Source organism: Aedes aegypti, chromosome 1 (assembly GCF_002204515.2).
Source record: "Aedes aegypti strain LVP_AGWG chromosome 1, AaegL5.0 Primary Assembly, whole genome shotgun sequence".
Taxonomy (NCBI): domain Eukaryota; kingdom Metazoa; phylum Arthropoda; class Insecta; order Diptera; family Culicidae; genus Aedes; species Aedes aegypti.
This window is the reverse complement of record NC_035107.1, coordinates 132,186,112-132,213,163: the sequence shown is the minus strand read 5'-3', so window position 1 is coordinate 132,213,163 and position 27,052 is coordinate 132,186,112. Positions and strand designations below refer to the sequence as shown.

The window sequence follows — 27,052 nt, the reverse complement described above, 5'->3', positions numbered from 1 at the left end:
CAGGCCAGCCATGTTGTATTCTGTACCAATATGGACAAGCTGTTGTAATACCAGGAAGAAAGCTCTGCAGAGAGTTCAAAATAAACTAATAATTTCAGGCAAAAATCGTTACAATTATCTATTGGCACGATTAATGCTTTATATATCTAGGTTAAGTAAATTGAAAACGTGTTTTTTCCCCTTATAAGCAGGTGAAATCAATTCACCCGTAAAAAATCTGAACTGCTACGACAAATGAAACATACTTGTTAACAAAATGTTAATAAAATCTTAAATTTGTTTTACCAAATTAGGATGATAGTGTTGTCTAATAACTCAGAGCACCTAATATAAGAAACGGATGTAATGTTTGGAATGATAGTAATGAAAAAATTTAAAAAAAAATTTTGCCGGGTTGCTGTCCGGCATTTTTGAAACATGCCCTGCCCATCGTATCCTTCCAGCTTTGGCCACCTTCTGGATACTGGTTCGTTCACGTTTCATGCCCGTAGAGGACTACCGGCCTTATGAGCGTTTTGTACATGGTACACTTAGGGACGGGTGTGAATCTTTATTGACCGCAGTCTCTTGTGGAGGTCATAGTAGGCTCGACTTCCATTGATGACGCACCTCCGTATTTCACGGCTAACGTTATTGTCAGCCATCAACATGGATCCTAGGTAGATGAACTCAAATCCTTCCACTCCTCCGGTAGCTATTCTTTTTCCCAGATTGTGCCTATCAGCCGGTGCAGACAAATGGCCAGCCTCTCCGGGCCCATCTTAATGAGTTCAATTCCGATACCATCCTTACCAGCAGCTTTGTTGTTCTTGAGCTGGAGAATGGGATCCTTAATCTCCCTCAAAGTGGGGGCTGGTTGGTTTCCATCGCCCGCAGTACTGACGGAGGCATTTCCTCCGTTGTTCCGACCTTCATTGCCTATGCTCTCAGCGCCATTCAGGTGTTCGTCGAAGTGCTGTTTCTACCTTTCGATCGCCTCACGCTCGTCCGTCAAGATGCACCCATCCTTATCTGTGCACATCTTGGCTCGCGGCACGAAGCCATTGCTGGATGCGTGTTTCTTGAGACCGGCACAGCTGTTCCATCTCCTCGCACTCCGTCGCCTCCAGGCGGCGTTTTTTTCTCCCGAAAGAAGCAGGTCTGCGGCCGCCGTTTCACGTTCTGTCGGGTCCCTTGCTGCAGCTTGACCGCCCACGCTGCATTCTTCTCCTCCAGAATCTGCCTACATTCGAACCAACTGTTCCGTCGACTCCATCCCACGTTCCTGACGTTGCTCTCAGCTGCATTGTTGATGGCTGGTTTTACTGTTCTTCAGCAGCCCTCAAAAGGGGCTTTTTACAGTTCACCCTCTTCCGGTAATGCAGCCTCGCGGTGCTATGTGTACGCATTGGCGACATCCGGTTGCTTAAGCCGCTCTAGGTCATACCGGGGCGACCGTCGGTACCGTGCGTTGTTAACGTTGTTCTTTCTCATTGAATTTAAAAAGAAGTTATTAGTAGTTTTGACTGAATGATTATTGGTAGACTACCATAAACTTTGCCAGGAATGCTTTAGGTACAATGTGTTATAGATCCTAATGGGACTTCGTCTTGGTTTCGTTAGAATCTTTGAAATTTGACTTTAAGTTTTTCTCTGTTTCAAATTGGCATATAAACAAGGCGGTGGAAGAAACTTATTTTTGAGCAAAGTAACGAACATAAAAAGTTCTTTTTAGATATTCCATTCCATAAAACAATACCATATATCTAATGTATTTTCCTAATTCGAAATTCATGTTGCTTTCATCGTCCATCATGATTAGGCGCCTTTCAACACCAACGAGCATTTTCGGCCGAAGTAATTATGATCAAAAACGGCTACCGCGATTTGATACTCCATGCTTCTCTCCAACTTAACGAATCGTGAGACTGACATATCTTCAAAATCACATCAAAATTAAATTTATCAACTGTTTGTACCCACGCCAAAAGCAAACCTCGCAAATCAAAACTTGGTGGACAGAAGGGAAACAGGGACCAATTACCCCGGGCACCGGTAGTCCGATTTGGGCGCTCGCGAATGAAAGTTGATACGTCTGAGTTTGGCCGCGCCGCCACGCCGCTCTTCACTCACTCACTCGCATCTAATGGTATTAATGAAAAATTAACGCACCCATCTCTCGCGCGCTGATCGTGTGAATATTTCATAACACTGCCCTCTGGCGGCGGCAAAACCACGTCATCGACATATCAAAAACCAATCTTCTCCCCCTGTCCTAGTCTACCCTCGCCAACTCGGGTCCTCTGAGGCAGCCGGCTGAGCTTCTGGACAAAATTTCCCATCGGACCCCGGCGGAATGCTCGTCCCGTCAACGCGTGGTATTTTATCACTGACCGACGCACATACGAGAGTTAGGTAGAATTCCTGGCCAAAGTTTTTGCTGAGACATTTTTATTAAACTACATGTCTAGAAACTCATTAAATCCTTTCAGGATTTTGGCCACGGAAATTGACTCAAATAACTCCCGTGTGCCAGACAGTATCAATAATCTCCGAAGCAAGAGCAGTTTGGATCCCTCGTCATGAGGGGAATGCTTTTAAGAAAAATGACAGATGAATTATTGTCAGAAAAATCACCGGAGCGTGATCTGATGCTCTCCGTCCAGTCAGCCAGTAGTGGTAACACGCTTCCACTGACCACGGGGTTGATGGTCCCGTTTTTCGTTTCAGTTTCTCAAAGATAAGCAGAACCAAGCGGCGGCGGCGGCGGAGACGGCGGTGGAATAAATGACAAAAATGGGTTCCTAATGGGTAGGAAAACTAACAAGATCTAAAACTAATATTACATATCAATCACGAGCACTCTTGTTGTATAATTAACGAAACGTGTATAGCGCTACTAGTTTTGAACCGTTTGCGGCACAGCAGAGTGGATTGATTGCCTTCGGGCGGGGGTTGGTTGGTTGGCGGCGACGGCGTTTGGACCCGCAGAAGAGGTAGCTTAATCCTCTTCACATTTTTGTATGACTACCGAATCGAATTGAGAATCTTGTGTGCGGGAGCACTAACTACTTACCTACGACGGCTGAAGTAGGCTAGAGCTTTGGTGAGTGCAATGGACTGGATGGCTGCGGTCCATCACAACGACAGTGAGTCCCCCCAGGAAGTGTGCTATTGTAGGTCTGAGAATGCTTGTGATATTTACTTGCAAATAAATATATAAAGCTTGAATATATCGTGGATTTCAAAACAATTGTTATATGTTCTATTCATCAAAGCTATTTACATGCTATGAGATTTCAGTACTGGGACATTGTACAGTGCATAACATCATATCAAAGTGTTCAGTAGATACCTGACAAATGAAAAATGCCAAGGTTGTATCTATTTTTAAACCGAAATAAAATTCTGCAGAAGCTTCCAGCTATTGTCCAGTTAACTTGCTTTTCTCCTACACTTTTTTATATTATCTGCTTTTCTCCATCAACAACTTCTATAATAAACTATTTTAAACAGAATGATGGTGCACATCCACGAAAATTCATTTTTTTTACAATGAACAGTTCGGATATTCGACCATTCATCAACTTTTACGTGTAACAAATTTGATACGTTTCAACAAGTATGAAGGCTTTGCTAATGGCCTTTATATATTTTTTTATATTTTAACCTTATTTAGTCAATTTAGTTCAATCGCAAAGTATATGTAATGTTTAGTTTTCCTGTAGTTGTTAAAGTTTCCATTAGGCTGGTAAGCCGTGAACGATAAATCATAAGAAAACCACTAATTGAACTTGAATACTTTACTTCATTTTGGGAAGAGAAAAAATAAAATACTAAAAATCATAATTGAAAAAAAAATATATATTTAAAACTTAAAAATCATACAGTAATTTCAAACAAAGTTCATCTAAGCACCAGATTCGCAATTATTGTCAAAAATATACTGGAATTTCTATCTCTTAAATATTTTTATGGAATGCCACGAATCACTTTTGCATTTATTCCTCTAACATTTGCATTGTGTATTTATTCATACACGGATATAGTGAAATTTTTCCTTCGAAATTCGAGATTAGGAGGCAAACTCTGAATTTCTGGAGCATTGAAGCCGAAATTCATCAGACTTGTGAAACTCTCGTTATGACGGAACAACAATTTCATATTTTATCAATAACTACATTATTTACTTGGATATATTTGACTTTGTTTAATATATGATCACATCACAAACGAAGTTATCCTTGGAAACAGACTGGGTTATGATTTGAAGGTTATTTCATTAAGAAGAAGAAGAAATTTCATTTGTAAAGTCATTTGGATAAAGTTTTCTGCAATTCCAATTTGATGGTAGGAGCGTAAAGTGAGTTTTCCATCAAAATCAATGTTGTTGTTAACGGTTGTGCTACTTTTCCCTGAATGTCGTTTCCCCGAACGCCAGTTCCCCGAATGCTAGTTCCGCCAATGTCAGTTCCTCGAATACCCCGTTTCACCGAATAATCCATTTCCCCGAAAAGTTTGGTGAATTTGGCAATATTTTTTTATTCGAGAACGACAATATAGCACCTTTTTTATTGATTATAGTTCATACTCGTATACCACGCTGTCACAGCAGACTGTTCTTGGCATTTTTTTTTTAGCTGTAACGCTTTTTGGGGAAACGGGCCATTCGGGGAAAAAGCATTCGAGAAAAAGGGTTATTCGGGGAACTGGCGTTCGGCAAGCCTCGTTGGATAAATTTACGACTCGTGCTGTAAAGGATTTCAACTAACTTTCAACTATTTTCAATAAATTCAAAACAATATTGTAAGTTCAAAACAGTTAACATGCCGAAAAAGTTTTTGGATTAATTATGATTTTGGGATCATATAAACAAATTTCAGCTCTGTGTATCTAAATTCATACTATATTTTCACAAATGAGCCAATCCATTACCTTCTGATAATGCCTTCGGAATCATGCGTTGGACATGGCCTGCCCATGGTTAGTTCTTTGAGAATTTCTTGATCTGATGAAACTCATATTAAATCCAAGGAGAGATGCTCTAAAGAGGCAAATAACCATCATTGTTTTACAAATTTTCAAACCCAGTTTTTTTTTTTTTTTTGCTTAAAACCGAAGCAATGTTTATGAAAATCTATCATTGCATTGCACTTGCTATCATTAATGTAATGATAGATTTTCATAAGGATATCTTTAAATTTAAACGAAAAAACTGGTTTTGATGAAATCTTGAGCCTTGAGAGAAACAATATCTCCAAATATATTTACTATGAAATTTACTATGAAATCTTACAAGGAATTTGTTTGGGATGATTGGAAGAATTTGCTGAAAATGTGCAGAAATCTAGGCAAAATCTCATCAGGGGCCTCATAAGCACTTTGTCATGGAACAAGGTCTAGTCCAACTAGTAATCCGGATAAACTTTCACCAAGAATCAGTACTATCAATAAGCTCAGAAATTATATAAACGTAATTTTTGAAGAATCTGTCCAGGATATCAGTATATCTCTCATGGGTATTTTTGGCTTAGCTCAATGAATCTGCTAAGAATTTGAAGTAAAAGCATCCAGGAATCTTTTATAGAACCCACTAAAAACCAGCGAACTACTAACAACCTTTTCAGTGATTTATCAGAAAGAACTTTTCAGAAAAAAAAGAAAGAAAATCTTCTGCAATCCCTAAGTATTAAGCTACCCTTCTAGAGAACTTTCAAATATCTTAATCGTTAAGTATCTGTCTACCAACTCAACAAAAGTTAGCCATGATGCGTAGTACAGGCAGTGCTTGAAACTAAAACAATTCCGATAGTCTCATGCTTGAAATTCCAGGGTATTTCTCGTATATTTCACGGTAATTTGTGATTCCCGGATTTTTCAGCTTTTCCCGGATTTCCCGGATGGATGGACCCCTATTATATGGTCATTTCACGTAACACTATGACGAGTATTGCTGTTCTCATTACTTTCTGTACTTTTTCATGATTCTCTTATAAAATTTTAAAGAAATTAATTCAGGTGTTTGTTTTAAGTATCCTCCAGGTTTTACTAATTTCAAAAATTGCTCTAGTCCAACAAGATATTTTCTTTGTTATAGGATTTCAACCATTTTTTCTTCCAGAAATAACTCCAGAGATTCCTTTTAAGATTCCTTCAGGAATGCTTTCTGAACATCTTTGGTAGATTTCGCAAGGGTAAGCCTAAAGCATTCAACCATGCTTTCTTCCAGAGTTGTCTCCAAAACTACGTCAAGGAAATTTTTATGAAATTATTAGAAAAAAATCGGAAAGAATCGTTTGATAACCATCGGATGGAAGAATAACTGGAATAATTGATGAATGTGGTGTGAAACCTTGAACTGAATTATGAATTTTACGCAAGACCTAACTCGAGAGATGTTTGAAAAAAACTGCAGGAGTAACCTCTGGTTTTTTGTGCAAGTGTATTGCACTATACCACAAGCGTTGCAAACATTTAGATAAAGGCCTGCTAAAGCCTAATGAAATTTGAATCTACCATCCAAAACAGGTACTATATTTTATCCAAAATGTAGTACCTGATTGGGATGCACGCCAATAGCTGTGGAGATAGTTACTTCATATAGTAATATATTTCTACAGTACGGCAAAAATAAAGAGGATAACACCACAATAGATCAAATTAATGGTCGTAGTGGTATCATGTCCCCACAAAGTAAAAAAAAAACCTCTGGTTGAAATGTTGAACAAACCCTAGATAAACTTTTGGGGAAACCCCTGGTCATTCCCCTGGAAAAGCTCTTCAAAGATTTCCTGGTATGAATCCTGGAGGATTTGTTAAAGCATTTTCAGGAATTAATCTTTGAGGAGTATCTTCAATTAATTTTTGAAAGTTCAGCTAGAGTAACAACTTGAGTAACTGGTGAGGAATATATAGAATAATCTGAGGAGGATATATAGTAATAATCCAAATCTTTTCAATTAGGTAATTCTTGTAAATATGAGTCGAGGAGGAAGCGTTGAAATTCTCAACAATGTTCTAAAACAAGTTCTGAAAAAGTTCTTCTAGGCACACCATGGAAAATTGCTGAAAGAATTTATAAGCAACCTTCTGATGCAGAAAAAATGTGTACCTTTTCTCCGCAATATCTGAGAAGAAATGTGTAAGGAACCTATGGAATAGTCACGTAAAGAAATCGCTGAAAGAAATCGGTCGTGGAGAAGTTCTAGTAAGGTTTTATGGAAAAAAAATATCCAAAAACGAATAACATTAAAAAAGACGGAAGTAATCTGAGGATTTTCTTGGACGAACTTTTGAAAGAATTTTCTAAAGATCTCCTAGAGTAACAACTCGAGAAAGCGGAGAAGGATAAATAGAAAAATACGAGGGGAAAAAGAGGATGAATTGAGATTTTTCCGATAAGGTAGTTTCTGTGAAAAAATAATCAAGGCGTTGTAATACTCAAGAATTTTCTATAGCGAATTCTAGAGAAGTTCTTCTAGGCATACCAAAACAAATTTCCAAACGAATTTCTGGTAAAGCGATCTCTTGAAAATTTTTACTAGTATTCCAAAAGAAATCAGTTGAGCAATCCAAAATTTTCGGTGGCTCTTCCTCGCACAATCTGAGGAGAAATTTTTATAGAACCTATGGAATAGTCAAGAAAATGTGTATGAAAATTTCTTCGGAAGCTCTTGATTTATGAACCTACATGTATTGTGATAAAAAGTTTAGAGACCCTTTTAATTGAAAAGAGACTTTCCAAAATTTGTCCGAAAACTTGGGGGTTCAACCTCCAAATGGTAGCTTAAGATATGACAATCAAGCTTTTGTATGGGGGGAACTTTGAGAAATGACGTCAAAAATTTTGTACTTATATAATTTCCCATTTTCCTCAAATAAATAATAATAAATGCGAAAAGTTTGAAACTCACTTTTGACGATATAAAATAAAAATTTGTTTGAAAAATCATGATATTCGAACATTTAAAAAATCAGCGCACAATTTTCGTGCAAAACACACAGTTTTTTTTTTTTTTTTCAGATAGCCTTGACCCGAATGGATGTAAAAATATGTAAAAACTGTGGGTTTTACAAAATTTTGGTGAATCATAAATATTTGTTTGATGACATTACTGACAAAAATTGGATTTTTTTAAATTTTGACGGGGCAACCTCCAAAAGTCATTTTTTAGAGTTTTCCGTATAGAAAAGTTTGATTGTAATATCCTTAGGTTGAGCCTACTAGTTTTCTTCAAAGTGCAATTTTGGGACAACCTACTTTCCATTGAAAAGACACCTTGCATTAAACATAGAGACTTTGCACAGACTCAAATTGAAATAGCAACTAAGTCTCTAAAAGAGGCCAGCTACCAGCACTGCAAATTGTGTTGAATGTCAAATAGACGATTTTACCGAAAATTTTGAAAATTTTCCTAAAAATCTTCGAATATTCCAAAGTTTTTACAATCTACTAAGGGGTTGTCCGTTAACCAAGTGATCATCTATGAGGGCAGATGGGTATAGTCAAAGACCTCGGTCCGTAAAAATTTTATTTGTTTCTATTAGCGAGAGGCATTTAGCTGGCTGCGTCGTATACTACACCGACTTTTTTACATTTCTCAAGTTATTTTGATCTACTGATTTCATATCGAGCCCTAAAGAAGGTCATCTCCCGAGCCAAAACGTAGGAAAAGATACAAAAGAAGTCAACTCAATTATTTCAATTGCTAAATCCCAAAAACAAGTAATAGTTATCAAGACCAGGGTTGGAAAAAGTCTTGAAATTCACTCTACAGTAGCCAGGTATCAGGTATCAGAAGGCCGACTCCAGAGGCACGTTCCCCGCCATTTGGGAGATTTGTGCCATCGCCATATTTGAGCCTATTATATCATTTACCCGATGGGAGAGGAAAGGGAAGGGAAAGATGGGAGGAAATAGGAGTGGGGTCCCTAGAAAAGGGAAGATCGCATAAGCGAAATGAGAGCATGTAGCTCCATACCACAATGGGTTCGATCAGCGCCCTAAAAAGGGCAATGCAAAACGCATGAGCGTAAACAGAGCCTATAGCTCATTACCACAGCTGGTTAAAAATAACAGAATGTCATTAAGATTCAGGTTTCTGAAACAGTTTCACTTAATAAGTATTTACCAAGTAATTGGAATCGTCCACTCGTCCCGCGAAGGGAGTTGTGAGGAACATTTATTATAAGCAAAGTGACAAGCAAGGAGTGAGATCACTCGAAGCAAGGACAATTGTATCCCAATTCACCGGAAGTGGAAACATCCAAATTACTAGGATTTCCAATGGACGCAGAGAATCCATGGAATTTGGTCATAACCAATTCCCAGTTTGTGGAATATAACAAATGCAAACTCTGCGAATTTACATTCATATGTTCATATAGAGATGTAGCGATGATCAGATAATGATTCAAAATCTGATACATGCCAATTCGTCAACTCGTGACTGATTCTGTTCGAGCAGAGCATTATGTCTAACACTTCTTCTCTAGCAGGTACCATGAAGGTGGGGCGATTTCCTATAATAAGTAATCCAAGATTTGAACTACTTAAGTATTCCATCAGACTGCAGCTTCTCAAATTGATATCTGAGCTGCTCCAGATCATGTGATGAGTATCAGCATCACTGTCCACAATCAGCAGTAGGCTTTTTCATAGGCAGTGGACGACAACTCGTTTGAAATCATCCATAGGGGATGGTTCATCATGTGGTAAATACACCACAAAACGAAAAACGCATTTCCTATTGAGGTCACCAACAGAAATATCAATTGTGACAGCACATACATCTCTGGTAGTTGACTCAGAAATGAGTGTAGCAACGATTGCTTTATTAACGAGCACGCATGCACGAGGCATGGAACGCGAGTTTGCCATTTCATGTTTCTGAAAGTAGCAAAAACTGGGTCCACAAGGTTACCTAGATAAAAGTTCACAAAAGTAAGTTTTTTGGACTAGCGCCACTTGAACTGTACCATTTGCATGAGTCTACAAAGATTGATCGTTGCTGATATTTTATGCTGAAGATTGGTCTAACTAAGCTATCCTAACCGTAGCCACTACCCAAACTAGGCAGGATTAAGCTTTTCACAATCTCAGCACGAAAAAGACCAGCAGCGAAAAAAAACAGATCGGTATATCTAAACAGTGGCCAAAGGCGAAAAGCACAGAATACACTGTGTAAAACGCATAATGCGAAACCATAAAGGTGAAAATTTAAACTAAATTTCAACGTTTTAATAATCCCACCCTTATTGAGCCTCAGGGTTGAGACTGAAGAAGGGCAGCCGATTATCTCGGAGAAACACGAGGTCACCTGCACCATTGCTCCGGGTAGCACAGGAAGGGCATAATACTGTAGAGGGCGCCCTGGTACTCCACAGGCTCCGTTTGCGGTTAGGTTTTATTTAGACCCCCCTAACCATTCATTCTTAGGCACGGTAAGCTTAAAGCCGCATGAATTAGGGGTCACCTGTGAGGTGGACTTTTACCACCGGAAGAGGCAGTCCGTAGTGTTAATTCTTAGCCAATTGAAACAACTGCTACCGACACTACGCGGCTATCTAGGCTGATCGGGAAAAGGAAGTAAACATTGATGATTAACTCCTGACGTGCCCAAACAGCCCTCAAAAGATGGGTATGGTCAAAGACCTCGGTCCGTAAAAATTTTATTTGTTTCTATTAGCGAGAGGCATTTAGCTGGCTGCGTCGTATACTACACCGACTTTTTTACATTTCTCAAGTTATTTTGATCAACTGATTTCATATCGAGCCCTAAAGAAGGTCATCTCCCGAGCCAAAACGTAGGAAAAGATACAAAAGAAGTCAACTCAATTATTTCAATTGCTAAATCCCAAAAACAAGTAATAGTTATCAAGACCAGGGTTGGAAAAAGTCTTGAAATTCACTCTACAGTAGCCAAGCAAAGTAAATCACAGTCAACGAAGCCAGTGAAACTCACGCCCATCGCTGCTGTACACGCAAAAAAAATCCGTTCCCATGTTTATGAATAAAAAGTCATGGTAAACGGAACGCATCACTTGTACTATTTCATGATTCAGTTCCCAGAAGCGTGATTCTTTGCACCGCGTCTTCATGAAATTAGTCACTTATTCCAGAACAAATATCTTGCCTGTTCCACTGGCATGCTTGATAAGTAACGCTTTCAATACCATGACTCTGAAATCACGATATCTAGAATCAAGAAATCCATATTCGCAATGTGATTCCTGTTAAAGAGAACTAAGTTCTCGCGCGCTGTCAAAAAGGATAACGCATGCGCAAAAACAAACATACGGTAGACAATAAAGAAATCCTCAATTTGAGCCTGCAATTCTGTGGTCGCTTTCCAGCGAATTTTGAATAAATAATTAATGGCATGTGAGATCGTTTTTTGTGTGGATTATATCAAATTTCTAACAAGTTCTGTTTTTAATTCAGTAAAAGTGGTGTCAATTGTTTCGAAGCTGCTGGGTTTGCTGCTGAATATATTAACATATTCCGCTATCTCCCAAGAGAATAGCTTTCAACAGTATTGATTGTTGCTGCCGTCGTCGAGCCGTCATTTGTTATATTGTACTGTTGACATATTTACAATCTAGCTGATTTTGCTGAAACTTAATGTTCTTGCTGCTAAAAATCTCTATATGCAGGTCGAAACATTCATTTTAGCTCTGAAATTTGAAAAACTCATCTCCAGAAAGTGGGTTCTTGTAAGTTGTGATAAAAATCACGGCTTCCGGAACAACAGTGAAACAATGTTCCTGTTTCCAAGAATAATGTTCTCGATAAGCAGAACAAAATTCACGAATCCATGATCAGTACGTTGTCAGTAATCAGAATCGCAGGCGTTACGACTCTTTTGTGGAACATAGTTCCCGATTCCATGATGTTTATTCATGGTGTATATTCGTAAAGCAAAAAACAGCCTGTTCTGGAACTCGTGACTGGATGTTCGTATTTTCCGGAACGGTTTTATTTGCGTGTAGGTAAAAAGCCTCGAAAATAGCAAAACGCCCGTTGCTAAAGGCATCCCAAAATTACTGTAGAAAAATGTTCTACTTCCCGCTGCATTTCCCGCATTTAGAGCCTCCAATGACACTATTGATTTAGAAAATTCATGCACTCAACATAAGCTACTTGATTAGACTCACGTTTTTGAACTACTGTAATGAGAAGCGCCACGTGAGTTTCGCGAAATTCAAGCCTACTACTATAATCCATTCCCAGTACTGTTCAAGACAGCCTAACAAGATTCTATCAATAAAGCTTCTCAAAATTAGACAACATTTTACTATAAATTGACGCTTATATTGAGCTGTTTGGTAATCCAATCCGCATGGTTATTAAATTAATTACCTCATTACCCGCGGTAAAGATGGATAAATTATGGGTGAAATTATGAAAAAAAATCCACTTTCTCGGCTGGGATTTGAGCCCAGGACTCTTGCATCTAGACGAGCGCTTTACCAACTAAGCTACCGAAATACTTGGTGACCCAATAACTAAGAAGGTTACAAGTTTCGAATTCAAATCCCCACAGATCACACAGACCTTTTTCATAACCCATATCCATTCTTTTCATGTATACTACACACGTAGTAATCATGTCGTCATTTGAGTGAGAACGACACGATGATAGCCTTCCCTCATCTTTACTCTTCCACAATACAGTTTTTGTGGAAGCAATGTAGGTATGATAGGCAAACAGTTTCAACATTAAATAAATCGCACTCGCTCTGCGCGCGTGTGTAATATACATGATCTGTGGGGATTTGAATTCGAAACTTGTAACCTTCTGAATAATTGGGTCAACAAGTGACTCGGTAACTTAGTTGGTAAAGTGCTTGTCTAGCATACAAGTGTCCTAGGTACTAATCCCAGTCGAGCACATGGATTTTTTTTCATAATTTCACCCATAATGTATCCATATCTACCACGCGTAATGAGTTAATCAATTTATAATTTTACTGAAAATAAAATTAAGTGGCTGATTCCATCAATATAAGATTGCTTATTACAATAAATTCTTACTAATACTATTATTTGAAAAATAATGATCAACTACCCAATTATTCAAGGATTACGGAAGGCAGTTCAATCAGACCTATTTAGCACACTACTGGGCAAAATCACTGTACGATGCGTTGAACCCATAAGCGAATTGGCACGTCCACTGTTTGCTGCGCCGCAAAGGGCATCTCTGTGGTTCGCTTCGTTGATTATACAGGCGATCTTACTGACTAGCGGGACGTAATAATAGGAAGTAAGAAAAAAGCGAATATTTACCCCACATACCTTGCGGGAATCCTACAGCATCGAGCCCGTGGGGCAAGCCGAACGGGGCAAGCGATGTCATAGGCATTCCGGGCGGCAACGGTCCGTGCGGATGGGCATGGTGCGGGTGGTGCGAACTGCCGTATCCGTGCGGACCGTGCGGACCGAGGTCAGTCGACTTGAGAAAGCCCGCCATCAGGGCCTCGGTCGAATGGAGCGCCACGGTGCTAATTTTTTGCTGCTGCTGATCCGGAGAACCGATGATGGCAGGCGGCGGCGCTGGTGCTGTAGGATTTCCGGGGCTGTAAAGAGAGGAACAAATCGGGAGATGAACGTTAGATTGGTTCGAAAGTTTCTGAACATAAAAGTAGAAATTTAAATATGACATCAACTATTTATTGTATTATATCATTCATAGGTGTATAAAACATTTTTTTTTTTCGTCATTTGGAACCAAAGCTTTTGAAACTCTGGGTGTTTCTGTTGTAATTGGCGCTCTTCATGCCACATATGTTAAATGAAAATCCTTTTTGATTTTATTTAGAATTTTAAAAACACAAATCTACTTTCAAAGAGATTCAAAGTTATATATCGTAACCAAATCTTGTCTACGATGAAACCGATCCACATGAATTACCTATCATTGACAAGCATCACTTCATTCACTCTTTTTCCCATGCATTCCAACATCTTACTAATCCAATCCAAATATTTATATACCTACACGCTCGTTAATCTCGCCGTACAATGTCGTCACGGGCTCATAACCATATCGAACGTCTTAAAGTAAACGCGCTGCTACAATCCGAGAAATCGGTCATTCGGAACCAAAATCGTAGAATATAATCCTTTGAATTTGGAAAATATTCTCACGCCCAATCCGATCCGGAACCCGATCCGTGTGGGTGCTACCGGTCAATTTCCTTCCTGAAATGGCCGGCAATCGCGCTATCAAAAGTGCAGCAGGCTCGTTTCCCAAAAAAAACGAAGCACATGCCACATCCAGCGGCGAAAGGTGCAGTCGAATGTATATTCTAAATTATGAAATTAGCTGCTTATTCAATTGTGTCCGACGGAAAAATTTCGAAAAACCAACAAAAAAAAAAACGGAAAATTGCCGAAGCGGTTCATTTTGGATTTAACGACTCAGCCGGTGGTGGTTCCTAGCGGTGGCGAGTGGCCCCGAGAAAGACCCCAGAAATGAGCACAAAAGACTCGTGTAGATATTAGATGGAATATTAAAAATCTATAACCACAATTGCTCACATATATCAGCTGAAGCTGATGATTATTGAGGCTTAGGAATGCTTTTCTTTCCCCTCTCTTTGGTATGCGCGCTCAAAGGTCCGACCACAGGCAGATATTTGGACCCGGGGATAGAAGGAAAACTAGTGACAAATATTCTATAAATTTTCGGTGCCTTTTAATGGATTATTTATGTTGCTGTCCATTCACCTTCTCCGTCCTGAATGCTGCCATTTCTTCGGCGTGGAGCAGCTTGTTTGCGGTTGCGGCTATCTCGACTAGGTTTGTCTCTTTAGTTTATCACATTCTCAGTTCTTCGTTGTTTTCTTCTGCCGCTTGTGTTGTTGAAGCCCATCATCGTCATGTAGGAGCTCCGGCCCGGGCATTGATCTGCAACTCCCGAATAATTTCGACAAAAACCAATATCCAAACAAACTGCCACTCACGCGGACTGCTCAGTAGGGTGCGGCTTATTTTTGCGAAAACCATAAATTCGCGTGCTCTTCTGCATTCAAATCAAGATATATCTCAAAGTTGAAACAAATATTATTAGGATTTTGAGGAAGCCCAAGCTATTTGAAGGTGCATTTTGGAGCAATAAAATATATCCTTCAGCAAAGTTTACATAAATTTATTATTTTCAACAAATTTGTAATACTTTGGCATGATTCTCCATAAAATCAAATTGATGAAAACTTGGTTGTTTGTTGAATATTTGTGAAAGTAGTTTTCTCCAAATAATTCCTTATAAAACTGAAAAATAGAACTTTGTTTGACTATAACTTCATAATTGTTCAACCGATTGATTTTGAATATAAACTGATCGGTTTTAAACAGTTTAGATTGAACACATCTCAAGTAACTACTAGCACGCTGATTCGGCTTTTTGGGCTTCTGGTGCTATTATACAACAAATATAAGGCTTGTCAGCTGTATGATTGCACGCAGGGCAAACTTAAGTTCTATTTGGTTACTTGGAATCCCGACCAGTGGATTACAACAAAATTTTATTACAATAAAATCAAAAGAAATTACAAATAACAAATTATGTTTTATTTTTGTTAGAAGCCCTATGAGTTAGTTGAGGTAACTATAACTCAATTGAAACAAAATCTGTTATAATAACAAAGGGGGCTTTAAATTTGTTGTAATTATAATCGTAATTATAACACATTTTGTTGCAAAGTATCTGAGAGTAAATGCTTAAACATGGTGAGTTTTATTGCATGGTAGGAAAAAATATGACAGAAAACACAAAAAAGTAATATCTTTCTTTAATTTTTGATATAATAACTTATATATTAGTTTAAATTGGGACATATTTTGATTCATAATTTGTTTAACTAGTAACCAGTCAAAGTTATAACATATTTTGTTATAAACAACATCCTATTTAAGTAACAAACTATGTAATAATTCAGTTGTATTCCAATGATCGGGATAGATTTAAATTGTTTAAACTTAGTTGTTCTACAAAAACTAGCTAAAAACAGAAATTTTCCATTAAAAATACAATTTAAAGGGTCTTTCAAGTTCTTTTGGATTCTACCCCATTGATCCGAAACGCATAACCTCGAACATCTTAACGCCAAACGGCATATCTCAAAATGCTGTTACCTCGAATGCGCAGTGCAAGACGGTCTAAAGTGATTCGGGGTAATGGGGTATAATCAGTGCTTATATGTTTTCCATATGTCAGGTCTGATAGCAACTGAGGGTCTGAAAACTTACAGACTTCATGACAGGCAAAGCAGGGACCAAAAAGATACCAAACAGAAACAAAAATAGATCAAAAGGAGACCAAAAGAAAACCAAAAATAGAAGAAGCATAAACAAAAAAAAAGAAATCTAATATGAATCAGGAGATTACATATTTGATAAGAATTCCTTAGATAATCCAGTCAGCCATTTTTCTAAATGCGAACGAATGTTTTAGGATTTTGTGACAGAAATCACCTTTGTAATATGGAATTGAAGTTTACAATAAATCTCAATAAAACTATTTCTATTGCATACATCGTTTTTCCATATGTTAGGGCTGGTAGCGACTGCGGGTCTTAAAATGGCATCGTTATGACCTTCATGCCAAGCAAAATAGGGGCCAAAAAAGACCGAGAAGGAACCAAGTAAACTATTAGCGCGGTTGCTCAAAAGGACACACGGCGTTGCCCGGAGGAAAAGTACAGCCGCGCTTTTGCTCCCTTTCACTTCATTGTTATGGGAGATAACATTGCGGTGTTTCATCGAACGCGGCTGTTCCTTCCCTGGACCATTCGACGCGAGGATTTTTGAGCAAATGCGCGTTTTTGGAAGCTTTACCACAGCCGCGCGGTGTATCATGTTTAGCGTACCAGTCAAAATAAGAAACCATACAGAAGCAGGCATCTTCCTTGCTCTTGATTTAGCCTGTTTCTCCACCTTCCAATGATCAGCTACAAAAGATAAGCGATTCTACCCACACACAAACTGAGCATCCGCGCTCTGCGGGATGAAGAGTTTACACGTTTGTGTTTGCTTATTTTCATTCCCGCAGTTGTAAAGAGTTTGTTTTGCCAACTTCAGTGCTCCAAAGAGAAAGAGAGTCTCTTTCGAACGAAGTGGAGAGCATTTTTGTCATTTCTCAGTTCGGGAAAGAGAATTTCTAGACAGCTCTTCGTTGTCTCTTTGCAGCTCTTTGCCCAAAAGGTCAAAGAGGAAGGCGAAATCATGCTCTTGCGTTGACCAACTTCAATGCATCCTAAAAGCAATGATAATGTGTTTGCGGAGCTGCGCAGTATGCAACAGCTGTCAAATAAAAGATGTGCATTTGACTAGAGCTAAAGATGGGCAAAACGGCTCATATTAGTGATAGTAAACCGGATCTTTTGAACGGTTCAGTGGCTCAGCGGCTCGCAGAGAAAAAGCTAACTGAATCAAGCGAACGAGAAAAAGAGCGGTTCACTCCCTGTTGCGCGACATGCATCTTATTTTTCGTATCTTTTGTTCACTCATTCTTCTCCAGAAACTCGATTACTCGGCCGATTTCCCCATTCAAGTAAACATTTGTTCTCTCTATCATCTGCCCTTATGCAAGTGGGTGGGGCATATTTGTCTGTATAAGCTGAGAGCGCTGAGAGTACGGAGCAGCTCTAAATTCTACTTGCATGTGTGGCGTGCGAAGCAAGGGACGTGACAAGCGTTATAATAAAGCCTAGAGAAGAACGAAGGAGAATAGGGGAAATGAATCGGTTCGTTCTCTTTCCCGATCACTGTTTGTCTGATCCGTTTGGATCAAATGAATCCACTCTCTTCAAAAAAGAGCCACGGATCACTCGTTCTTTTGAGTGATCCGGATCTTTAAACGGCTCCGATTCTTTTTGCCCATCTCTAACTAGAGCAGTGAATCAAATTGTCATCAAAACAAATGAAAAACATCTATCAGATCAAGATGAGTATCAGAAATCAGGAGATAACAGTTTTCATAAGAATTTCTCAAAGAACCCAGTCAGAAATTTCTCTAAGGGAACTTCAAAGTTATTTCTAACATTACGATAAGTATTACTGTTTGTATTACTGTACGCAATTTTTCATTTCTCAGAAATTTGTTCAAGTATTTGCCTTATGCATTCTTCTAAAATTATATCGAAGATTTCGTCAGGAGATCAATAAGTGTTCCTGTTTTGAACTGTCTAAATAATTCCTTTAAGATTGTCGACTTTTTTAGTTTTAACCTGATTTGTTTAACGATAACCTCAGAAATTGCTCTAGATATTCCACAAATTATTCTTTTAAAAATTTCTTAAGAAAGTCCTCCAGAAATTTATCTAATGATTCTCACATTGATTTCCCTGTTATTGAGTTATTTCTTGAGTATTGAAATTCAAATCTCTGGAAAAAAAACACTAGCAGAATGCGTGATGCTTTTTCTTTAAAAAATCTGGCTATGAATGTTTCTCTGAATCCCATAGAATTTTGCAGCAGGATTGACTGTAAAAAGGTGATTGAAGAGGCCATTTGAGATAAAAAAAATACTTCAGAGACCTCCCGACCAGTGGATCACAACAAAATTGCATCATAATTATATCAAATTTTGTAACAAATTACAAATTTTGTTTTATTTTTGTTCGAAGCACACCACGTAGTTCGAAGAAACTATAACGCAATTACAACAAACTCAGTTATTGTAACATAGTCTATTAAAAAATTGTTTTGGTCAAGAGCAAAATTGTAACAGAATTAGTTACGAGTAATCTAAAAGTAAGTTAAAATCGAGTGCAAACAACAAATGTTGTTACAATTGAGGTATGATAAAAACACAATGAACTATATTTTTGTTTAGTTTGAAGCTAACTGTAATTTTTGAATTAAAACATATTTTTTTTTAATCTTGTTTAATGTAGAGGAAATTTTGTTATAATTTTTGTTATTTGAACAACTAACCAGCTAAAACTATAACAAATTTTGGTAGAAAAAAACGAGCTTACTGAGTTCAACATCTGTACAAAAAGTCGGGCTTTCATAAAAATAGAGACTTTTTAGAGATATGCATTAAAACAGTGACCTAGTCTTTTAAAAGATGCTTGCTACCAGCCCTGATATACAGATATATTGTTATTTTAATATGAATTTGAAGCCAATGTTTTTTTGCTTTGCCCTTGATGAAGCCCAAAACGTCGAATACAAAACTGTCGAATGCCTTGGCGTAGAAAGAACACGTCCCTTCAATGTCGAAAAGAAAAAAGTGGCAAGAAATGAATAATTCTTGGTAGAACGATCTCTTTGGAAAGAATAAATAATTCACTATGCGCAAAACGTAATTCATAGTACATTGAATCAAGCAGGATTTAAAAAAACTCATAGTCGCTGTTGAAAATTAATTACTTTCGACTTTATGGCATTAGACGTTTTGTCATTCGACATTTTGTCCCTGAAATAGGTCAAATAAGTCCGGCCGAAGTGTCGAGTAATCCAAAAATATCCGTTTTTATAAACTTAAGTTCCAGTAGATAAACTTCAATGAATTGAAATCAATTTGGCAGAGTGTTTTTCCAAGATTATGCATATTCATGAAAACTTGAACAGAGTTGAAATATATTTCGTTATGAGTTTATGTAGCAGTCTGGAATTTTCCACACTTTTTGATCTGATATGAATATTCGATATCATCGCATTAGTTTGAAGTTATCACTCATACTTTTGATGGTGAAGTAGAATTCGTAGGGGCTCCAAAAAATGTGAGGTGGAGCCATGGCACCCTCGGATTCCCCATTGCGGCCCCGGTTGAATCCCAAAACGCCAAAAAGACAAATGTCAAATGATTTGTTGTTTCGAAAGGAAACCATTCTTCCTACAAACTTTCATTTCCCTCCAATTCCCTTTTCAAGTTTTGTCCCTTGACGTTTGGAATTCGACGTTTTGGCTTTCGAGGTTTTGTCTTTCGATGTTTTATCACCCAACCCTATGGGTCACAATGGTTGGGTGACAAAACGTCAAAAGAAAAAACGTCGAATTTCAAAACGTCGAGGGACAAAGCTCACGAAAGGACAAAACGTCAAGGGACAAAATGTGGAAAAAACAAAACGTCAAATGGAAAGAATTAAAAAAAATAAACAAACGTTACTTGTAAGAATGTCCCTTTTGACATTTTAGGATTCGACGTTTTGCCTTTAGATTTATTTTCATTCGACGTTTTGTCTTTCGAGATGGGTGACAAAACGTGGAAGGGACAAAACGTCGAAAAGAAAGAAATTGAAAGAAACTCTTCCGAGAGAATAAATAATTCATTATGTGCCAAACATTATTCCTAGCATATAAAAGAACTCTGGCAAACAATGTTGAAAATTCACCACTTTCGATGTCTTGCCATTTCGACGTTTTGTCCCTTTCGACGTTTTTGATTAGACATTTTGGCAATCGACGTATTGTCTTTCGACATTTTGTCCTTCAGATCCTCAAAGCGGTTGGGCGATAAAACGTCGACTTCCAAAACGTCGAGAGGAGAGAATTGGAAGAAAATAAGAATTACTAGGAAGAACTATTCTTTTCCGGAGAAATAAACAATTCACAATGTGCCAAACGTAATTTAAAACATGTTTAATCGACCAGAATGCGAATAAGATATATTTTACAAACAAATGTTGAAAGATGATTGCTTTCGACGTTTTGTCCTTTCGAAGTTTTGTCCCTTTCGACGTTTAGGCATTCGACATTTTGTCCCTAAGACCCTCAAAGCATCCCTACGACGGTAAAGGTTGGGAGGCAGAAGATTTGAATTACAAAATCCCGAGAAAGGACAAAACGTCGAAAACGGGATGTCCATTAATTATGTAAGGGTTTATGGGGGGAGGGGGGGTTTGAGATTTCTTACGCGCCATACAATTTATTTCAAATTTTCATACAAAAAATCTTACCATGGGGGGAGGGGTGGTTGAAAAACCTCGAAAATTGTCTTACGTAATTATTGGATCGCCCCAAAGACAAAATGTCAGAATGACAAAACGTCGAAAGCTAATACTTTGGGAGAGAACTGTGTTATGGTGAAGTTATGGTCTTTGAAAGTTAATTTTTAGTTAAATTAAGATTACTGCTCTTGGCGAATACTACTAACAGCTTTGGACAAATTTTAATTTACCCGATATTTTGCTTCAAGTTAATTTTAATGAGAATGGTGCTGAAATATTTAAATTTGTTGAAAAGTACCAAGGTTAGGTAAACCTCTGATAATGATAATCATAATTTGTAACTTAAAAAATCACCTTAATGTCGCGTGTGTCACCTCGAAATCTTAATATTTTTGGCTCAAACTTTCAGATTTCTCTGTTTATGTAACTTGCATTCAGAAGAGCACCCGAATTTTGATTGATGAGAACTTTAAAATAAATAAAAATCAGCCGCACCCTACTGTTGTTCAGCCACTTATTATCGTTACACGCATGTTTATCGACCTTTCCAGCCCCCTTCTTCTCGGGCAGATATCGATCGATCGGTTCCGATGCCTCTTCTTTGAGGGAGCTTCGGTTAACATGCATACTGAAAACAAACAACAGCATGTCCTGGCATTATAAACCCATACGCATAAGAAGAACCGGCAAAAGGATAATCCTGGATCCTGGAGGTTGAAGGAAACCTGCCTGGTCGTTGCCGGGATAGAAATTAGGCTGCTCATTGTTCTTTTCGCTCGCTCTGTAGATCTTTCAATACGGCTGGGCCTTCGGGGCCGGGTGTATTGGCTGGTTGACTGACTGACAGGATGGCTGGCAGGATTAAATTAGTCGATCTAGCCTCACCTTCAAAAGGATGCTTCTTTGCTGTGAAGGGCAATAAGAAAACCGGGAAAAACTATTCGGTGCTCAATTCAGTAGCAGGGAGGCGTAAAATTGTGTGAGTCTTTGTGTGATGGTTTTGTAGTCTTTTTCTGATTACCGCCAGGGAAACAGTCGAACGGCAAAGATATATCGGCAGAAATTGAATTTTTCGCACTCGGTGGTGGTATAGCGTGAAAGCGCAAGAGCACTGTGCTGATGCCGCTGCTTGATTATAGAATTCTAGGCAATTGGGAAAAATGGTGCAATATTGAGTTTGTAAGAACATCAATTTTCAGGGTTTTTTGGTATACCTATTGACCGACATATTGACGTTTCTCCACGTAGGACGTTAGTCGGCTAGAAGAAGCTGTTTGCTTAGGCCGCTCTTGCTACATGTGTTAAGTGCTATACGTTCTGGCCCTTGGCCTTCGGCCCAGGATAGCTGGAAGATTCTAGTTTCTGCAGCGAGATCTTCAATTTGTATAAAAACATCGTTAAGAAGATTGGAATTTAAATAGTTAAATAGTTTTGGTACAGTTTCACAACAAAGGCTGGCCGACTGGCAGAAGTCGTGAAATCATTCGCTTCAAATAAGACACCATTACCCGAAGGTATCTCGAATGTTGCTCTAAAAGCGACAGTCAATGCGGATCCGGACATGTTCGATGTATCGCTACTTAGATCAAGGAAGCTTCCTGGAAGCGACATAAATTGGTACATCTACCAAAAGCGAGGAAACCACCAGGTGATTCGTCGGCGTAAGACCTATCTGTCTACTAGATACGACGGGCAAGTTGTTAGAGAGGTTGATATTCAACATACTAATACAGTATACGGCAGGTGAGGACGGCACCATATTCACATATTCGCATTAGATGAACTGATTTGTGAACCTGGAAAGCGTATTTCATCCATCTCTATCTTTCAAACAATAATAAAGACATCCAAAAGTGACGGACGATGAGTTCTGTCGTAAAGGTATGGCCCAACGTGTTTTCGTACCAGTTACAAATTAGTTTTTATTGTCAAACAGTCAATTCGACAAATCGAACAACGCTCGATACACGCCAGGCCCTTTTCTCTCTCCGAGCATTTTATAGCCCTTAAAACACAAACACGTCTTAATTTCATTGCCTTGTTTTATTCGACCATTTCGGCCGTTCGCTACGAGCAAGATCAATCAGCCACAGAGGCAGTCAACGATGTGGTTTCAGGTTTCGGCCGAAAGCTCGTTGCCGATCGTTTTGTGCTTGTTTTTCGGTAATGAGGTGTGAAAAGTAATAAATTTGAATCCGATTCGAAACCGTAAATGATGAGAAATCTCTCTATATCATATCTATAGATATTCAGGTGCTTTTTGCTTTGGTTTGTTTTTCATGGCCCAACTAACCGTACTTGAAGATTTGGAGCAAGTGATTAATTACGCCTCGTTTAGTCTAAGCACAAAGCGCACCTTTTCCTACTACAGCTTGCTACCATCGATCGGCTCATTGCTCCGCTGGTGGACGATCAACTTTGATCGAGCAGCTCGGAGAAAAATCTTTCCTTAAAATCCACTCATTTTAATTGAATTATACACGCAGTTTGAAATGAACTTGATTCCAATTTGGAATCTTGATTTTACCTCCACCCGCTCGCCGGTTCCTCCTACGCTACGCTCGAAGCTGTTGCCGCGCCTGGTTACAACTGCCCCTTGACAGCCTTCCAGCCCAGTCAACTTCAGACCAGGAGTCAGAGCAAACAAACGACCTCGAATCCGTAACGAATCAATAAAATATTCATGAAACTCTTATTCCCCCTCTTGCTCCTTATATTGCCGCCGCCGTCTCGAAATTCCAAAATTATCAAAGTTGTTTTGCTTTCTGCTCACTCCTTCCACAGATAAGCAGACGTTACAATTGGAATGAAGTTCCAGAAGTTGGCGCTAGTGTGAAACGTCAAACACGAAAATAAAGATGCGGGCGCCTTTGGTTGAGAGTTATGAAACCTAGAATATTTGAAATGCTCGTTGAAAAGCGTGGTCCATGGAAATTTCGTTAGTGGTACGTCTGTTTGTCTGTGCTTATCTTACTCGTTCGATGTTCTGCCAAAGCGAGCACCGCACGGCCCAAGCCAGTAGAAATTCCTGCCCCGGGTTTTGGCGCTAACGAGTCCATCAACCCATCAGCTCGAACTCTGGGCCTGGATGCGGATCTTTCACCGGCAATCGCGCCGCCAGCAGCAGTCACCTGCGAGCATATGATCATTAAAAACGGCACTATCACTCGCGCTTTATCTATAACCAGTCCCGACTAGCATAGCTGTTGGCTGCTGGTGACATGCTTCCAACCAGGCGAGGTCGTCAACAACGAGCCTTTGATTCGAAGCTGTGACGACAGTCGTCAAGAAATGTCCACCGAAAAAAAATCTTAATTTGATTGCTCAAAGTGTGGAAGTGCAATCCCGTGTAAGCTGGATTGATAGCGGTCACCGAAAATCAATCATATTCGTTCGGAAATTCGATCAATACCGGTGGTGATGAATCACGCACTCGATCGTTTAGCGGTGCAACAAATTAATTGTTAAATTTTTGGTTCAAAAGTTTCCGATTTGAAGAACACGAGTTGCTACAAAATTTCATGTCTTCGCATCTAGAACAAATTTTGTTCGTGTCTTTGGACATTCTTGCTACTAGAGCTGTCAAAGCCAAAGTATGGTGACAAAATCAGCCAATAATGTGGAACAAAAAACAAAAAACGTGTGACTTGGTATTCATCGTGGACGACAAGAGGTCATGTGTTGATTTCTAGTTTTGAACAAGATTTGAGCAGACTTGCGAACGTCTGTCAGCATTGAATGTTGCCGGATGTATCTGAAATGTCACGACACTTTTAAATTGAGAAATTGTGATACAGAATTCATATAAAGCAATACATTTAAAGGTAATGCGGAAGTTTTTTGTGAAGATTGATGCCACCAATGTCTTCAGGAATTTCATAAATTACTTTCCCTTGGCTTTCTTTAGGAGTCATCAGAAGGATACAGTAAAGATTTTTCTAAGGATTTATCAACAAAGAATCTCTATGATTGCATATTCAAATTACTGCAAAAAGTATCACGGCATTTCCAAAAAATCTCTTGGGAATTATCTTGAATACTGTTTTATATATATATATATATATATATATTATATATATATATATATATATATATATATATATATATATATATATATATATATATATATATATATATATATATATATATATATATATATATATATATATATATATATATATATATATATATATATATATATATTTTTGACCCTCCGACATTTTCTGCGATTTCTCTATTTGATCCATTGCGCGCCAACTCGAACATTTTTTGGCAGTAACCTCTCAGACTTTAATGATACTTTCATTTATGTCTATACCTTGACTGAGTAAGCCACTTTGCAAACTTCAGATTTCCAAAAAAATATCCGGGCTAGCATTTGGAAAGGTTTAATTTTACTCGATATTATTTTAAAACAATGTAATCGAAAATTGACAACGAACACAAAAAAGAATTATATGGATGACAAGTAGATAATGGTCTAAATTTTGATCTCATTTGTGGTCCACACTGGAAAAAAATCAAAACTTAATTTAATACCTACAAGAAAAAGTTTTTATTAGAAAAACATGAAATGATATTTTTTTTTAATCAACTTCAAGTTCTGATTTTATTTTCAGTGTTAGCCACAAATGAGTCCATTTTTATATGAAATTCACAATACTCGAAGGTGAACTGATCACATATAAAAAATCTTGAAAACAAAATTAAAATAATAAAATTTTTATTCGACTTTAGTTTTAAAAGCTTTTTTTTTCAGTGTGTAGATCATTTGTTTCAGTTGGTGTTGCCATTTTTCGATTACATTATTTCGAAAAAAAAACTATAAAAAATGGTGGCCTTTTTCAAATGATAGTCCAGATGAATTGTGGACCAACTTAGTACGCAAATGGCTTACTTAGTCAAGGTCTACACATCCGCAAAATTCCATCAAAAGCTGAAAGCTGTCAGCTCGGATTATCAAAATATCCCTCAGGAATTATTCTGAATCTTGTTTTTCTTTTACCTGCATTTTTTTACCCTCCGACTACTTTTGGGACTTCTCTGTTTGACGCATATCGCGCCAACTTGAACATTTTTGGCAGTACTCTCTTAGATTTTAATTAAACTTTCTGTCTGTGTAGACCTTGTATAAGTAAGCCATACTTAAGTTTTCAAAAATTCATAACCCGAATTTAAAAAAAAAACACAATATTTTTTTCATATTAACGTTATCTAAAAATGACATTTCATACAAAAAAGTGTTGTATAGTGTTGTATAAGCGTTTTAAGAATACAGTCAACCGCGATGTTCGATTTTTCTAGCGGGTTTTTCAGGTAATAGATATTATTTCCTTCACAATATAAACAGAAATAAATCTAAGATATTACAAAAGATATTAACGCAGAAATTCATGTTCATCATAAGGCTAACGAAAGTTCTGAAGATAATGCCAGGGAAAAATGCTTGCAATTCAAAATCATTGGCATTACCCAGAGACATTGTGGGCGTTATTCTAGAAAAAAATCAGGAGGGAATTTCTGAAAGAGTGTCTTGATGAATCTCTAAGTAAACGACTAAAGTTGAAATTGTCGAATAAATACTTATAGAAATTTCCTAGATAAAGTTTTAAACATCTTGGCAACTTTTGGAACTGTTCATAAATGTTTTTTGGATATATCTTTACAGAGTTGCATTTTTTGCAATAACTTTTTGAAAACTCTCAATAGAAACTGTTTAGGTGATCTCCAGAAATTGTCCAAAATATTTGTCACAACGCACTCATTTGCACATTTTCACAACAGAATTAATTATTACTTTTTTTTTGGTTTTGTTCACTCATTATCCTTAGTGAATGTTAATAATAATCGGAATCATTATGGAACTTAACTTACACTAAATGAGTGTTTCTGATTTCATTGTTTGAGTTATACATAAACCATATATTCAGAAATTTTTAAATTATATCTTTCTAGAGTCCATCCAGTGAGTTTTTGAGAAGTACTTCAAGCAAATCCACGAGAAATTCCAAGAATTTCTTCTGGAGATACGTGAGAATAACTCTCAACATTCCTCTGGGAGTTACTACAATAATTACCCTACATACTTCTACTCTATCTTATTTTTTTAATATTATTTCATAGACTCTTTTAGGATTTTTTTTCATTTTTTTTCAGAAAACTTTAGCAA

General features: G+C 37.9%; 1 protein-coding gene across 2 annotated transcripts in view; it reads right to left on the bottom strand.

The window, feature by feature from the left end:
• Nucleotides 1-27,052, bottom strand: part of LOC5575874 (homeotic protein ocelliless) — a 108,471-nt gene that overhangs the window by 37,318 nt on the left and 44,101 nt on the right. The window contains exon 2 of one of the 2 annotated variants that reach the window (XM_021847978.1): nucleotides 13,280-13,560. In XM_021847978.1, the coding sequence (XP_021703670.1) occupies nucleotides 13,280-13,454 (175 nt within the window). In that variant the 5' untranslated portion in view covers nucleotides 13,455-13,560. Of the gene's footprint in view, nucleotides 1-13,270; nucleotides 13,561-27,052 lie in introns of both variants that reach the window. The other variant, XM_021847971.1, reaches the window with a different exon arrangement.